The sequence below is a fragment of the Scyliorhinus canicula genome, chromosome 15, assembly GCF_902713615.1.
Source record: "Scyliorhinus canicula chromosome 15, sScyCan1.1, whole genome shotgun sequence".
Lineage (NCBI taxonomy): Eukaryota > Metazoa > Chordata > Chondrichthyes > Carcharhiniformes > Scyliorhinidae > Scyliorhinus > Scyliorhinus canicula.
This window is the reverse complement of record NC_052160.1, coordinates 135,326,737-135,341,171: the sequence shown is the minus strand read 5'-3', so window position 1 is coordinate 135,341,171 and position 14,435 is coordinate 135,326,737. Positions and strand designations below refer to the sequence as shown.

The following is a 14,435-nucleotide window of genomic DNA, read 5'->3' as shown; positions in this document are numbered from 1 at the left end:
AGTAAGTGAAAATACAGTGATTATTCAACCCCACTCCCTTAGACTGCTCTTCAGCCTTCAGGAAAGGGTCTCTGATGGGGGGGCCTGTTGGGGTCTGGTGGGGACCTCTGATAGGGGAGGATCTATGTTGGGGGAGTCTATTGGGGGTCTGATCGGGGTCTCTGTTGAGGGTCTGATGGGGGGAACTGATGGGGGGGGTCTTTGTTTGCGGTCTGAAGAAGGTTTCTGTTGGAGGTCTATTGAGGTTTGATGACGGAGTCTGGTGAGGGCACTCTGTTGGATGTCTGATTGGGGGTCTGATGGGGGGGGGTCTCTGTGGGGGATCTGATGGGGTCCTGATGGGGGCTCTCTGTTGGACGTCTAATGGAGGATCTGATGGGGGGGGGTCTGTTGGGGAATTATTGGGGTTCTGATGAGGGGTCTCTGTTGAGGATCTGATGGGAGGGTCTGATGGGGGGCTCTCTTTTGGGAGTCGGTGGGGTGGGGTCAGGTCACCCTCATGTGTGCATGCTGTGGAGGGGTGACCCGTAATTCCCGTGGTGGTGGTGGGCGCACGGGGGGGAGGATACCCCTACATGTCAGCAGAGGAGGGGGATGGCCAGGATTTGCATTGTGGGAGGTAGAGGGGCTAGCCACTGTACCTCTGTATCTCACCATCCACTTAAAAGAGTGGCCCAATAGCGGGTTTCATGAGCTCCCGACCTTTGCATGGCAAGGGAGAAGGAACCGGTTATAACCCTCCACGGGTCAGGATGATCCACTCCCCCGAGGAGCCTGCAGAATACGAGCTCTCCCGATAAGGGGGCAGTGGACCCTTAACTAAGTCCATGTGCCTTTGCAAAAATAGAGTCGGCCCGTCAGGCATCAACTAGGGAAGCCGGGCCTGGTAGGGAACTACTGGAGCTGCGCATAATATTTAACGTGTTAAATGAAAATCAGCTTTGTTTTCTCTACAACTCGGTGTGAACTCTTTTTGTTGCCCCTTACAAGACACAAGGGAAACCAGCACCTGTACTACAGCCACAGGCCAGATCCCCGAGCAAGGAAGGGTGAAAGTTGGCAGAAAAAACAGGAAGGACGGAGAAATGAAGGTGCACTTTAGCAAAGCCAAGGAGAAAAGCTAAAATTAAATAGTGACACTTCTTACACATTGTGCCAGTCCTGGCTTTCTGTTAGAGCGGAGATCCCAACTTCAGTTCACTTCACTGCTCGCACCTTTTCAAATTTCTCTTCTTTAAGTATTTATACATTTCATTTTAAAAGCTCCATGGATTCTATTTAATCCAGGCATCAACGCACTCACTGTGTTAGCGGATGCCATGTTGCTGAAAGCACTTAATGACAAAAGCTATTTGGTCCATTGAGACATCTATTCCTGATGTTTATGAAGAAATCTCTCCCTCTGCCCCGCCACCCATATTGGAGACACTGCGACATCTTCAACAGCATCCTTTTAAGCTTTCTATTGCTCAACATTAGCATTGGATACTGCAGCTACATAACTTTCGCATCAATCAAAAGCAAGAGTTACATTTATGTAGCACCTGACGTCAGTGGGTCACAAAGCATTTCAAAAGTCCGTCATGGGCACGTTGGGCTGAATGGCCTTCTTCTGTGCTGTATCATTGTATGGAGGCATAATTATTCATCGCTGGGGTATATTAATATTGAAATTTAGGAATCAATTTATGCACAGCAAGGCCCAACAAATAGAAACGTGATAATAATCTGATCGTCTGATTTTTAGTGTTGGTGGTTGAGGAAAAGGTATGTCTCAGACACTGTTTAGGTGTCTCAAGCTCTTTCACCAGACTGTGTCATGGAATCTTTCACAGGATCTTGAGTTAGCATCTCATCAAAATGGTCCATCATAGCAGTCCGTAGCATTTAGTCATTTAGCCCATTGAGTCTGCACTGACCCTCTGACAGAGCGCCCTACCCAGGCCCACTTCCCCGGCCAATTCCTGCAACCCCATAACCCCACCGAACCTGCACATCTTTGGACTGTTGAGGAAACCGGAGCACCCGGAGGAAATCCACACAGACACGGGGAGCACCCGGAGGAAATCCACACAGACACGGGGAGAACGTGCAAACTCCACACAGACAGTCACCCGAGGCTGGAATCGAACCCGGGTCCCTAGTGCTGTGGGGCAGCAGTGTTAACCACCGTGTCACCGTTCCACCCCACTCCCTCAGTACTTAATTGAGAAATCAGCCTCAATTTTATGCCCAGGTCTCTGGGGTGGGATGTGAACCCAGAACCTTCTAAATCAGAACTACGAGTGCAACCAACTAAATCACAATAAGCTTGCTGGCAGTGAAGAAGTGGATGTTTGAATGACACCAACTTAAACAGTCATTCCCTCCACCACTGACAAACAGTGGCAGCCATGTGTACCATCCACAAGATGCACTGCAGCAACTCGCCAACTTGTCCCTTTCAACAGCACCTTCCAAACCTGTGACCTCCACCATCTTAAGGACAAGGGCAGCAGATGTATGGGAATCCAGCGACCTTTAAGTTCCCATCCAAGCGGCAGACAGTCACCAATTGGGAACTGTATCGCCTTTCCTTCACTGTTGCTGGGTCATAACCCTGGAACATTTTTGCAGGTGTCCCAGTACCAGATGGACCGCAGCCGTTCAAGAAGATCGCTCACCATCTTCTCAAGAGGAATTTAGGAATGAGCAACGAATGCTGGCCTTGCAGAAATGCCCGCCTCCTGTAAAATAATACATAAAATTTAAAAATGGGAAGTTCAAGCAGTAAAAGCACTCATTCGAATTAAAGACTCTTACATTCTCATAACTGGTGGGAGAAAGAGACAAGGCCATTGTGTTTATAATAAGCTCAAATGTTGGGACATCTTTTACACAATATGTTAATCACTGTTTTCATTTGTATAGGCTGATCTGATACAGGTCGATATTGGTAACATGATTAAAGGAAAGAAGGAGGAACAAGGAAGAGGAAACCAGGACCTGCTGAGGTTTGTAATTCATAAGAACATAAACAGCAGGAGGAGGCCGGAGGGCCTGCTGTGTTATTGAGTAAGATAATGGCTTATCTTTTACCCAGAGGGGGACTTACACTTTTGGGGGCCTTGCGCTCTCCCTCGCTGCGTCACGCCCCGCCCCCTGGTGAACTGGCGAGCCGCCACCAATGACATTGAGCCCCACCCATAATGACGTCGAGCCCCACCCCGAATGATGTCAATGCCTCCCCTGACCGCGTCCACCCTCAGCTCACACAATGCAAGGCACAGAAACCCAGAATCCCACCCTCCCTGCCCAGTCCGAATGCTGTCCAGCCCTCTCACTCTCAGCCCTACTGCCTGACTGGCCTCTGGCTCTGGTCGATTCCCCCCCCCCCCCCCCCCCCCCCCACCCCCACTCCCGCTAGCTGGTTCCCTGATTCCCCGAGACACGGCCCTCTTCCCACTTCACGACTGTTGCTGTGCTCAACCCTTAGCTCTCGCTCGGCCTCAAAGCTTTGACAAAGAGTCGTCGGACTCGAAACGTTCGCTCTTTTCTCTCCCTACAGATGCTGCCAGACCTGCTGAGATTTTCCAGCATTTTCTCTTTCGTTTCAGATTCCAGCATCCGCAGTAATTTGTTTTTATCTATATTAATGCAGCGAGGCTTCCTCACTCCTTCACTCTGTAGGGATAGAGCGACTTTATGATTCATTTAGAAAGTGGATTTTAAATGTCCATCTGTTTTTGTTAAAAATCCATCCAATGCATGTCAGCATTACTGGCAAGGGCAGCATTTATTATCGATGGCTAAATGGCCTTGAGAAGGTGGTGGTGAGCCATCATCTTGAATAGAACTGAGTAACTTGTGGGGATGGTTCAGAGTCAACCACATTGCTGTGGACCTGGAGTCAGACATGGATCAGACTAGGTAAGGTCGGCAGATGCTTCCCCTGAAGTTTTGAGCCAGAAGAGCTCAAACAACCGTCCAATAGTTTATAGTCACCATTACCGTATTTCCCCCTCAATTCCAGGGTCTATTTAATTCATTGAATTTAAATTAGACCAGCCTTGGTGAGATTTGAGCTCATGTCTCCAGATCATTTTATAATAATCTTTATTAGTATCACAAGTGGGCTTACATTAACACTGCAATGAAGTTACTGTGAAAAGCGCCTACTCGCCACAATCTGACGCCTGTTCGGGTACACTGAGGGAGAATTCAGCATGTCCCAATTCACCTAACAAGCTCGTCTTTCTGCACGTGTTGGAGGGAACCGGTGGAAACCCACGCAGACAACAGGGAGAACTTGCTGACTCCACACAGACAGTGACCCAATCCGGGAATCGCACCTGGGTCTCTGGCACTGTGAAGCAACAGTGCTAACCACTGTGCTACCATACCGCCAAGACCTCTTCATCCAGACTTCTGGATTAATAATCCAGTAGCAAAACAATTATGCGGCCGCATCTGCATACGAAGGCACCTTGCAGCTCTTCCACACTGAAATGTTGACAAAAGTTCACCAAAGGCTATATAGGATAATATAAAAACGATTAATACTATATAATAAAAACAGTTTTTAAAGGAGAGTTGATATGGTCTGGATTAAAGGGTGGTGGAAGCAGATTCAATAAAAACTTTTATAAAGAAATCGAATAAATCCTTGAACAGGAAAAAAAAATGCTGGGTCACAGGGAAAGGGCAGGAAGTGAGGCTATTTGGAATAGCTCTTTGAAAATTCGCAGCACGGTAGCATCGTGGATAGCACAATCGCTTCACAGCTCCAGGGTCCCAGATTCGATTCCCGGCTGGGTCACTGTCTGTGCGGAGTCTGCACATCCTCCCCGTGTGTGCGTGGGTTTCCTCTGGGTGCTCCGGTTTCCTCCCACAGTCCAAAGATGTGCAGGTTAGGTGGATTGGCCATGATAAATTGCCCTTAGTGTCCAAAATTGCCTTTAGTGTTGGGTGGGGTTACTGGGTTATGGGGATAGGGTGGAGGTGTTAACCTTGGGTAGGGTGCTCTTTCCAGGAGCCGGTGCAGACTCGATGGGCCGAATGGCCTCTTTCTGCACTGTAAATTCTATGTAAAAAAAACCTGACACAGGCTCAATAGATTGAATGGCCTCGTGTGCTGTATCATTTTATGAATACATAATAATGAACAACTGGGGTCTATTAATAGTTTCAAATAATAAAGTAGTACTTTGTGTATCACTTTATCACTCTCTCTCTCTCTCTCTGGGACGTTTACAGAAGCAACCTGGAGACCATTCTCTCTCAGCATCCTCGGCCACCTTATGGGAAGTCTGCAATACTACCCCCTCAGGAAAAATGGATACCACCAGATTATGATAAGCCTGTGTATTCAGCAGCGTCGGAGCATGGGAGCTGGACAGAGCACCAGACCAGAACCCCATCTGAATATGGTACAGCCGCAAATTGGTCAATTCCTGATTTGTTCGTTTTGCTTTGCCCTGAGATCTTTAACCTGAAATCTACGTTGTTTCAATGCAAACGTTTTCAATAGGTTCAAAATACAGCAATGACGACGCGGAGGAGGCAATTTCGCCAATTTTAATTGCACAAAGACATATGGTGAGTAAATACACCAAAAAAAAAAATTACAAGGGATTTTTCTCCATGACCTTTCTTCCTACAAATGAAAATGAAATGAAAATCGCTTATTGTCACGAGTAGGCTTCAATGAAGTTACTGTGAAAAACCCCTAGTCGCCACATTCCGGCGCCCGTCCGGGGAGGCTGGTACGGGAATCGAACCGTGCTGCTGGCCTACTTGGTCTGCTTTAAAAGCCAGCGATTTAGCCGAGTGAGCTAAACCAGCCCCAATGGCTTGACATCTATTAGTTAAAGTGAAAACCTCTGTTGTCACTCTGCTGTTGTGCCTGTTGACCTACATTGGTCCACCATCACTTCAACCCCTGTGTTTAAACCCCTTTGTGGTCTTAGCCCTCCCTATCTCTGTAACCTTCTCCAGTCATACAATCCTCTGAGATTTCTGAGTTCCCCCTACTCTGGACTCTTGCGCATCCTTCATTCCACCTCATTGGCAATAAACTCTGGAATTTCCTCCCTGCATCTCTTGCTTCTCTCTCTTCCTTTTTAAAATTATAACAGTTGATTTGTATTGTTGCACTGCCAAATTTCTTCCCTTCTCTCTCGAAGGTTCTGGGTCATATTGGTGTCCAATCCCACAGGCACTGAATTGGACCCCGGTATCTATCATCGTAACTTGTCTTGTGTGAGTCCGACTCATGAGTTTTGGCGTCCTACATTGGATAGCCAATTCTCCCCTTGCACAATATCCCCACTGAAGCCATGAGCTGGTGGTGGGCTACCGACACATTTACCTGCACGTTGTAGTCTGGAGATATAAATCGTGAAGGTAGAGGTCCCAACTTTATTCCCATCACACAGCTGACCAATCTCTCCCACTCCTACCGCCCGTCATTGGTCAGTTTGGAAAGATTTGCAGGTTGATGCTCAACTTGCTTGGCCACATTGTGGACACTTCCTCCTCTTTCATCAAGATCTGGGGGTGGGGGAGGTGTGGGGCGTGGTCCCCGGAGCTTCTGTCTCAGAAGCAAGGATGCTACCCACTGAGCCACAAGACCTCCAGTGATTGTGCCGGATGATTTCAATAACAAGCTTGTACCAGATTGATGTGTCATTCCATTAGCTGCTATTTTGATCATGAAAGTCTTACATTTATGTTTTGCCTTTCTTCACAACACAATTATTGTGCACATTGAATATCTGCTGAAGATCTTTCCACCTGAAATGTGGGTGCCTTTCTTTCCTGACAGGATATCCTCAATCACGTCATAGATGACATTGAGCTGTTTAACACTAAAATTCTTCAAGCCATTAATGCCGACCCTCAGAAACAACAGAAGAAGAAAAATAAGAAATCAAAGAAGCACAAAGGTAATTGACTATAAAGAAGGGTCCCTTGTAATCCTGATTTAGTTGGATTGGATTTGTTTATTGTCATGTGTACTGAGGTACAGTGAAAAGTATTTTTCAGCGAGCAGCTCAACAGATCATTAAGTACATGGGAAGAAAAGGGAATAAAAGAAAATAAATAACAGGGCAACACAAGATATACAGTGTAACTACATAAGCACTGGCATTGGTTGAAGCATACAGGGTATAGTGTTAATGAGGTCAGTCAATAAGAGGGTCATTTAGGAGTCTGGTAACAGCGGGGAAGAAGTTGTTTTTGAGTCTGTTCGTGCGTGTTCTCAGACTTCTGCATGTCCTGCCCGATGGAAGAAGTTGGAAGAGTGAGTAAGCCAGGTGGGAGGAGTCTTTGATTATGCTGCCTGCTTTCCCTAGGCAGCGGGAGGTGTAGATGGAGTCAATGGATGGGAGGCAGGTTCGTGTGATGGACTGGGCGGTGTTCACGACTCTCTGAAGTTTCTTTTTTTTAAAAATAATTTTTATTAAGATTTTCACAAAATATAAACACAACAATATTAACAAAACAACCGTGGTAAAAACCCAAGAACAACACCCACCCAACATCAAAAGCAACTGCAAACAAAACAAAAAAACACCCAAACAACAAAAGGGAAAGAGAGAACACCCGCCACATCCCACAAACCCATGTACACAGTTCTCCCTCCCACCGAACCAAACTCCCCCCTTCCCACCCCCTCGGGTTGCTGCTGCTGCCGGCCTATTTCCCTACCGTTCCGCCAGGAAGTCCAGGAAAGGCTGCCACCGCCTAAAGAACCCTTGTACTGATCCCCTCAGGGCAAATTTCACCTTCTCCGAATTTAATGAACCCGGCCATATCATTGATCCAGGCCTCCACGCTAGGGGGCCTCGCATCCCTCCATTGAAGCAAGATCCTCTGCCGGGCTACTAGGAACGCAAAGGCCAGAACACCGGCCTCTTTCGCCTCCTGCACTCCTGGCTCCACTGCAACCCCAATAATTGCGAGTCCCCAGCCTGGCTTGACCCTGGATCCCACCACCCTCGACACCGTCCTTTCTACCCCCGTCCAAAACTCCCCCAGCGCTGGGCACGCCCGAGCACCTAGCACACCTGTCTTCACCCCCGAAAAACCTACTCATCCTCGTCCCAGTCATGTGGGCCCTATGCAGCACCTCGAACTGTACAAGGCTAAGCCTTGCACAGGAAGAGGAGGAATTCACTCTCTCCAGGGCATCCGCCCACGTCCCCTCCTCAATTTCCTCACCCAACTCATCTTCCCATTTCCCCTTCAGTTCCTCCAACGAGGCCTTGTCTTCCTCCTGCATTACCCGGTATGTGTCCGAAATCCTCCCTCCTCCAACCCGCACCCCCGAGAGCACCCTGTCCCGTACCCCACGTGGGGGCAGCAAGGGTAACCCCTCCACCTGCCACCTGGCAAACGCCCTAACCTGCATGTACCTAAACATGTTCCCCGGGGGGAGCCCAAACTTCCCCTCTAACTCCCCCAAGCTCGCGAACCTCCCCTCCACAAACAGGTCCCTCAACCTCCTAACCCCTACCCTGTGCCAGCCCAGAAATCCGCCATCAATGCTCCCTGGGACAAACCGATGGTTCCCCCGTATCGGGGCCTCCATCGAGCCCCCCACTTCTCCCCTATGCCGTCTCCATTGGCCCCAAATTTTGAGGGTAGCCGCCACCACCGGGCTCGTGGTATACCTCGTCGGAAGGAGCGGCAACGGCGCTGTTACCAGTGCCTCCAGGCTCGTGTCCACACAGGACGCCACCTCCATAACTCTCTGAAGTTTCTTGCGGTCCTGGGCCGAGCAGTTGCCATACCAGGCTGTGATGCAGCCAGATAGAATGCTTTCTATGGTGCACCTGTAAAAGTTGGTAAGGGTTAATGTGGTTACAATAGTGATGGCTCTAAATAATCTATAGGTGCACACTTTAGAAAACAGCAGCAGTACCTTGACTCTACTGTTGGTACTTGCTGCCCTCCTGCTGAGAATTCTCCCCAACAAATCAAGAAACACTGATGTGAAAAGATTATTGTTTAATAATTAAAACTTACATCAGCCATGGCCCAGTTGATAACACTCTTGTTTATGAGTCAGGAGGTTTACGTTCCACTCCAGTGACTAGGTTACCAACCTCTGGGCCGACACACCAACGCGGCGCTGAGGGATTGCCGCACTGTTGGAGATGCCACCTTTTGGCTGTGATGCTAAACTGTTTCGGGTGGATGAAAATAATAAAAACTGTTCCACTGAATGTTGCAATGTTGAGGAAGATCTGGGAGTTCTCCCCAGAGTCCTGGCCAATTGTGCTCCCACAACCAAAATCGCAAAAACAGATTGTTTTGATCATAATCTCATTGGGGTTTCTGGGAGCTCACTGTACACTTTGGATGCCATGTTTCTGCCATTACAACAGTGACTACTCTTCAAAGGTACATCATTGGCTGTAAAGCACTTCAGGGCACCCGGAAATCATTAGAGATATTGTATCACTGCTGATGTTTCTTTTTTCCCCAAATTTCTTTAAGCGCTCCTCCTTCCAGTGAGAATTTTCACCTCTGAGATATAGGGCGGGATTCTCCCAAAAGGGAACAAAGTCTCTTAGCGAGCGTGTTTCGCCACGTGTTTCCCGGCACTCGCAGTGCTGAGAAACAAATGGCGATTCAACGTGACTCGTGTTGAGTAAGGAGCCTTTGATTTTGTTGCCCGCTTTCCCCAGGCAGCGGGAGGTGTAGATGGAGTCAATGGATGGGAGGCCGGTTCGTGTGATGGACTGGGCGGCCGAGGCTGCACAGAGTCCCGGTTTGTACAGTGGAGAGCTCCGCTCGCCGGAACTCCCCATTGTGGCGAGAGATTGGGACGTCAATTTCAAATGGTGTCCCGATCTCCGAGGCCACCAAAACCATCTCCTACCTCCCCCCAGCCCGGACGCAATATTGGAGGGTCCCCAGCCACCCTCCGCACCCAGCCCCGAAAACCCACGCTGGGCAATCCCGGCCCAATGACATGCCAATAAAAAATGGCAACTTGGAACTTGGGCAGTGCCAACCTGGCAGCTGGGCAAATTATTTTGGCTCTTCCTTGTTTAGCTTCTTCCAGGTGTTTTGCCTTGCGTCCCCTCCTGTTCACATCACATGTCCAAAAGATGTGAGATTCCTTAATATCACTGCCTCAAACACGTTCCTCTTAACACCAGCTTTCTCGACTACTTTAACGCAAACATCAATGCAACTAAAATAAAGGTGGTCTATGTGTCACAGTCATGCCAATGGAAGGTGTACCAAAAGCACCAAACCATTTACCATTCTTAGAGAAATTATGTATTGCCTGCAACCCAATCATTGAATGAAGTCAAAGCGCACAGAACGTTTTACATAGTGGCTGTAGCAATGGACGTGCAAGCCAAACGCTGTGAGGTTAAATCCCACCATATCATATTGTGAAATTGTAAGGAGATGGCAGTCCCTTGCAAAGTCTCACTTAGATTCAAAATCATACTCTGGACGAGCAGGAATGCCAAGCAATGGTCGAAAACAATCATCTTTATTAGACAACTGTTAAACAGTTATTAATGATTAAAAGAAAATGGAAGAAAGGTAACATTATTAAAAAAAGAAAAAAAAGCATGTTTTGTGCATATGTATATGTGAAAAAGAAGGAAAACAAGTTTACATGTTACAAATGCATACTATACATACCATGTCATATATACTAGCCCCAAATTGGTCTGTTCATAACAGCTCCCAAAGAGGTGAAATTCCCTTGGTTCATGCACCATCAAATCTCCAAATAACTTTACACAGGGGTGGATACAACAGTCAGTCACTTTGTCGATGGTCTTCAACCTGCTATAGTATTGACTGGTCGCCTAACCCATTCCGTCTGCAGCCCCAAAAGTTTGGATGCTCTGCCACTTTAAATCCAATATCTGGCTCCAATCCAGCCTTTTGAGTCTCCTATGCAGACTTTCTCATTACAAAGGTCTATGTAAGAAGAGTCCCTATCAAATTCTACTCACAGGCAGGGCAAGGCTTCACCGATTTCACAATATTCAAGACGTTGACGCATCTTTTGATGGTGTCTCCCATCTGTTAACAATCGGGTTATGTGTCCATTAATCAAACCCCATCTCCTGATTCCACACTGTAGTTGACAACCCCGCGTTCAAGGTTATTCATTTGTGCCGACTTGTATTTCAAGGATCGCCAAATACAGCAAGAAAAACGACTTCTGCGAAACAAAGGCAACTTTTATTTTAGTATGTCTAGCTTGACAAGGGAAAACAATGATGTAGCCAGTGATGGACAACCTGCGGCCCAGGGTTCACATGGGGCCCATCTGTGTGCGGCCCGCGAGCCATTTTGTTGACCGTTACCCACACGCAGGGCTGCCACGCTCTGCTGATTTCCATCCAAGTAGTTTTTTTTTCCTACCAGTATGGCTGAAGTGATTTGCATGTCAAGCGAGGGCGGGTGAAGTGTGTTCTGATTATTCACAACATTGAATGTGAGAGCCGTGTGCTCCCTCTGTGTCCAAAGTGTAAATATTTATTTTATTTTTACCATTTGAAGTTGATGACAGTTCTATTAATATATAAATGATTAAGCGTTTTCTAGAACTCGTTATGAAATATTTGGCGTGTATTAAATTTATTTAATCTTATTCATGGGGTTGTGGTTAGCGAACAAGACAGATTTCCATCTTCGGCCCACTGCGATGAAGGAGGGACATTCATGCAGCCCGGTCTAGGTCGTCCATCGCTGATGTAGATACAATGCCAGCTGCGAATGGCCAGAATGAAAAACCAATGTCTTGAGAAAACACATCCACTGTTAATAATATCGTGACTGATTACTATTGATTAATTATCTGACCTAATCAAAGCACAGTAGGACTTAGTTTTAAATTGAGGTCTACAAAGTAACTTTAAATATTCAATCAAAAGTAAAGCAGAGATAAAATGCACAAATATATAATTAGTGGCTGCAGGGCCTCAGCACTCACAAAACTGAGTTCAATTAATTTTGTATTTTCGCTGGTGGCTTACTAATCTCCAGAGGATGACTCCTGTCTTCTCCATTTCCCTGTGGCATCAGTCTCTATAGTTGCCACGTAGAGCTCTCGAGCCAGCTTGGGAAGAGTGGCATGGTAGCACAGTGGTTAGCACTGTTGCTTCATAGCTCCAGGGTCGCAGGTTCGCTTCCCGCTTTGGGTCACTTTCTGTGCGGAGTCTGCACGTTCTCCCCGTGTCTGCATGGGTTTTCTCCGGGTGCTCCGGTTTACTAGCTAATTTGGACATTCTGAATTCTCCCTCTGTGTACCCGAACAGGCGCCGGAGTGTGGCAACTAGGGGCTTTTCACAGTAACTTCATTGCAGTGTTAATGTAGGCCCACTTGTGACATTAATGATTGTTTAAAAAAAGGAAGTGTGAGTGTTGCTAGTCAATGGGCAGTTCACGGCTGTCACCCTGTGACTCTCCACTAATTATGACTTCTGTATATATTTCCCTGCAGAACTACTGCCCCCTGAGGAAGAGTATGAGGATTGTCTGGAGAAGATAAAATACGCCTTTAATTTGATCGTAAGTACAAGAATGGAGAAAGACGGCAGGATCTTATTATCCATATAGTGAAAGCGGGAAATCAGCCACTGAAACATATACGTTGAAACACCGTTGATTAACTTTTGGAAAGACTTTGCTCGCATGTTACCAGATCTGAGAGGCTGTAACTATTCAGAATGATTGAACATGCTAGGATTCCTTTCTCTGCAAAAGAGAAGACTGAACAGTAAACAGTTAGAGATCGCCAAGGATTTGATAAGGTAGCTATAAAGGAGATATTTGCACTTTCGGAGCATACTAAAATCAGAGGCCATAAATATGATAGTCCCTAATCGGGGCAGCACTGTGGATAGCATAATTGCTTCACAGCTCCAGGGTCCCAGGTTCGATTCCGGCTTGGGTCACTGCCTGTGCGGAGTCTTCACGTCCTCCCCGTGTGTGCGTGGGTTTCCTCCGGGTGCTCCGGTTTCCTCCCACGGTCCAAACATGTGGGAGGATTGGCCATGATAAATTGCCATTAGTGTCCAAACTTAGTGTCCAAAATTGCCCTTAGTGTTGGGTGGGGTTACTGGGTTATGGGGATAGGGTGGAGGTGTTGACCTTGGGTAGGGTGCTCTTTCCAAGAGCCGGTGCAGACTCGATGGGCTGAATGGCCTCCTTCTGCACTGTAAATTCTATGTAAATTCTATCTATAGTGGGGTTGGTCCCAGCACTCAGACTCTGTTTTTTATTCTTTAGATCGTGCCTATAGTGTTTGCAGGATTTCACACCAATGTGACTCTTTTCTCTGCTGTTTTGTTTTTTTGTTTCGCCCATAGATTGAACCAAACACTCCAATATCTTTCCAGAGGAAATAGGATGCACAGAGTTTGCTGAAGCAAGTCGCTCTGTGAATCATATGATCTATTCCCTCTCCATGTGTTCTAATGCTCTACTGGCATTGTTGTGGAGTCGCTGTGGCAACTTCCAAAAGTGGGGGACTACCCATTTTCCTCCATAATTAATGACCCACCAGTGATTGGCAGCCCATCAACCATTCTCTCCACCTGGCGTATGGTGGCAGCCGTGTGTGCCGTCTACAGGATGCACTGCAGCCACCCGCCTTGGCTCTTTTGACGGCACCTTTCAAACCCACAACCTCTACCACTTAGAAGGACAAGGGCAGCAGACACACGGGAACACCGCTGTCTGCAAGTCCTGTTCCAAGTCACACACCGCCCTGACTTGGAATTATGTTGCCATTCCTTCATTGTTGCTTGTTCAAAATCCTGGAACTTCCTCCCCAACAGCACTGTGGGCGCGTCGGCATCGGGTGGACAACAGGGGTTCAAAATGGCTGCTCACACCCCCTTCTCAAGGGCAATTAGAGACGGAGAACGATGGACACTTACACTCCATGAAAGTATTAAAGAAAGAAATTGGCTCTGGGCCAAACAATTTCTGACAAAGAACTGCAAATGTGAAAACAATAATTCAAAGAGAAATTTAACCTTCTTGAGAAACAAAAACCAACAGCACCGGGACAAAGAACAATCGTCCTGTCTCAAAAGTCATTCAAATTAACACTTGCTGTTGGGCCGAATGGCTTGTTTCTGGAGAGTAAATACGATACAATTGTTCCTTGGGTTTTACTTTTATCTATTTTCTGGCAGGAGTTATATGTGAGCGGTTCTGTTAATTGCCACGTGTCTTAAGGTGATGATGAATTCTGTTTCCTCTTTAGAGTGAGCTGGGAGCCGATCTCGTGGAGCCAAGCGCGCCGGACCTGGTTCACATCTTGTTCGAGATTATTGCATTTGTGAGTAAATATTTTCTATCTGCTTCATTCAAATAAGCTTTCCTGGCATCATGTGGGGCAGCACACATTGAGATGGGCACGCTCGGTACACTATCACATGAGGCCATACATGACA

General features: G+C 47.1%; 1 protein-coding gene across 4 annotated transcripts in view; it reads left to right on the top strand.

Annotated features, from left to right (window-relative positions):
• The window catches only part of eps8l3b (EPS8-like 3b), a 77,403-nt gene that overhangs the window by 33,067 nt on the left and 29,901 nt on the right, over window positions 1–14,435 (top strand). For all 4 annotated transcript variants that reach the window (XM_038820968.1, XM_038820966.1, XM_038820969.1 and 1 more), the window contains exons 7-12: window positions 2,911–2,993; window positions 5,236–5,408; window positions 5,510–5,577; window positions 6,806–6,926; window positions 12,473–12,540; window positions 14,246–14,320. In XM_038820968.1, the coding sequence (XP_038676896.1) occupies window positions 2,911–2,993; window positions 5,236–5,408; window positions 5,510–5,577; window positions 6,806–6,926; window positions 12,473–12,540; window positions 14,246–14,320 (588 nt within the window). The remainder of the gene's footprint in view (window positions 1–2,910; window positions 2,994–5,235; window positions 5,409–5,509; window positions 5,578–6,805; window positions 6,927–12,472; window positions 12,541–14,245; window positions 14,321–14,435) is intronic.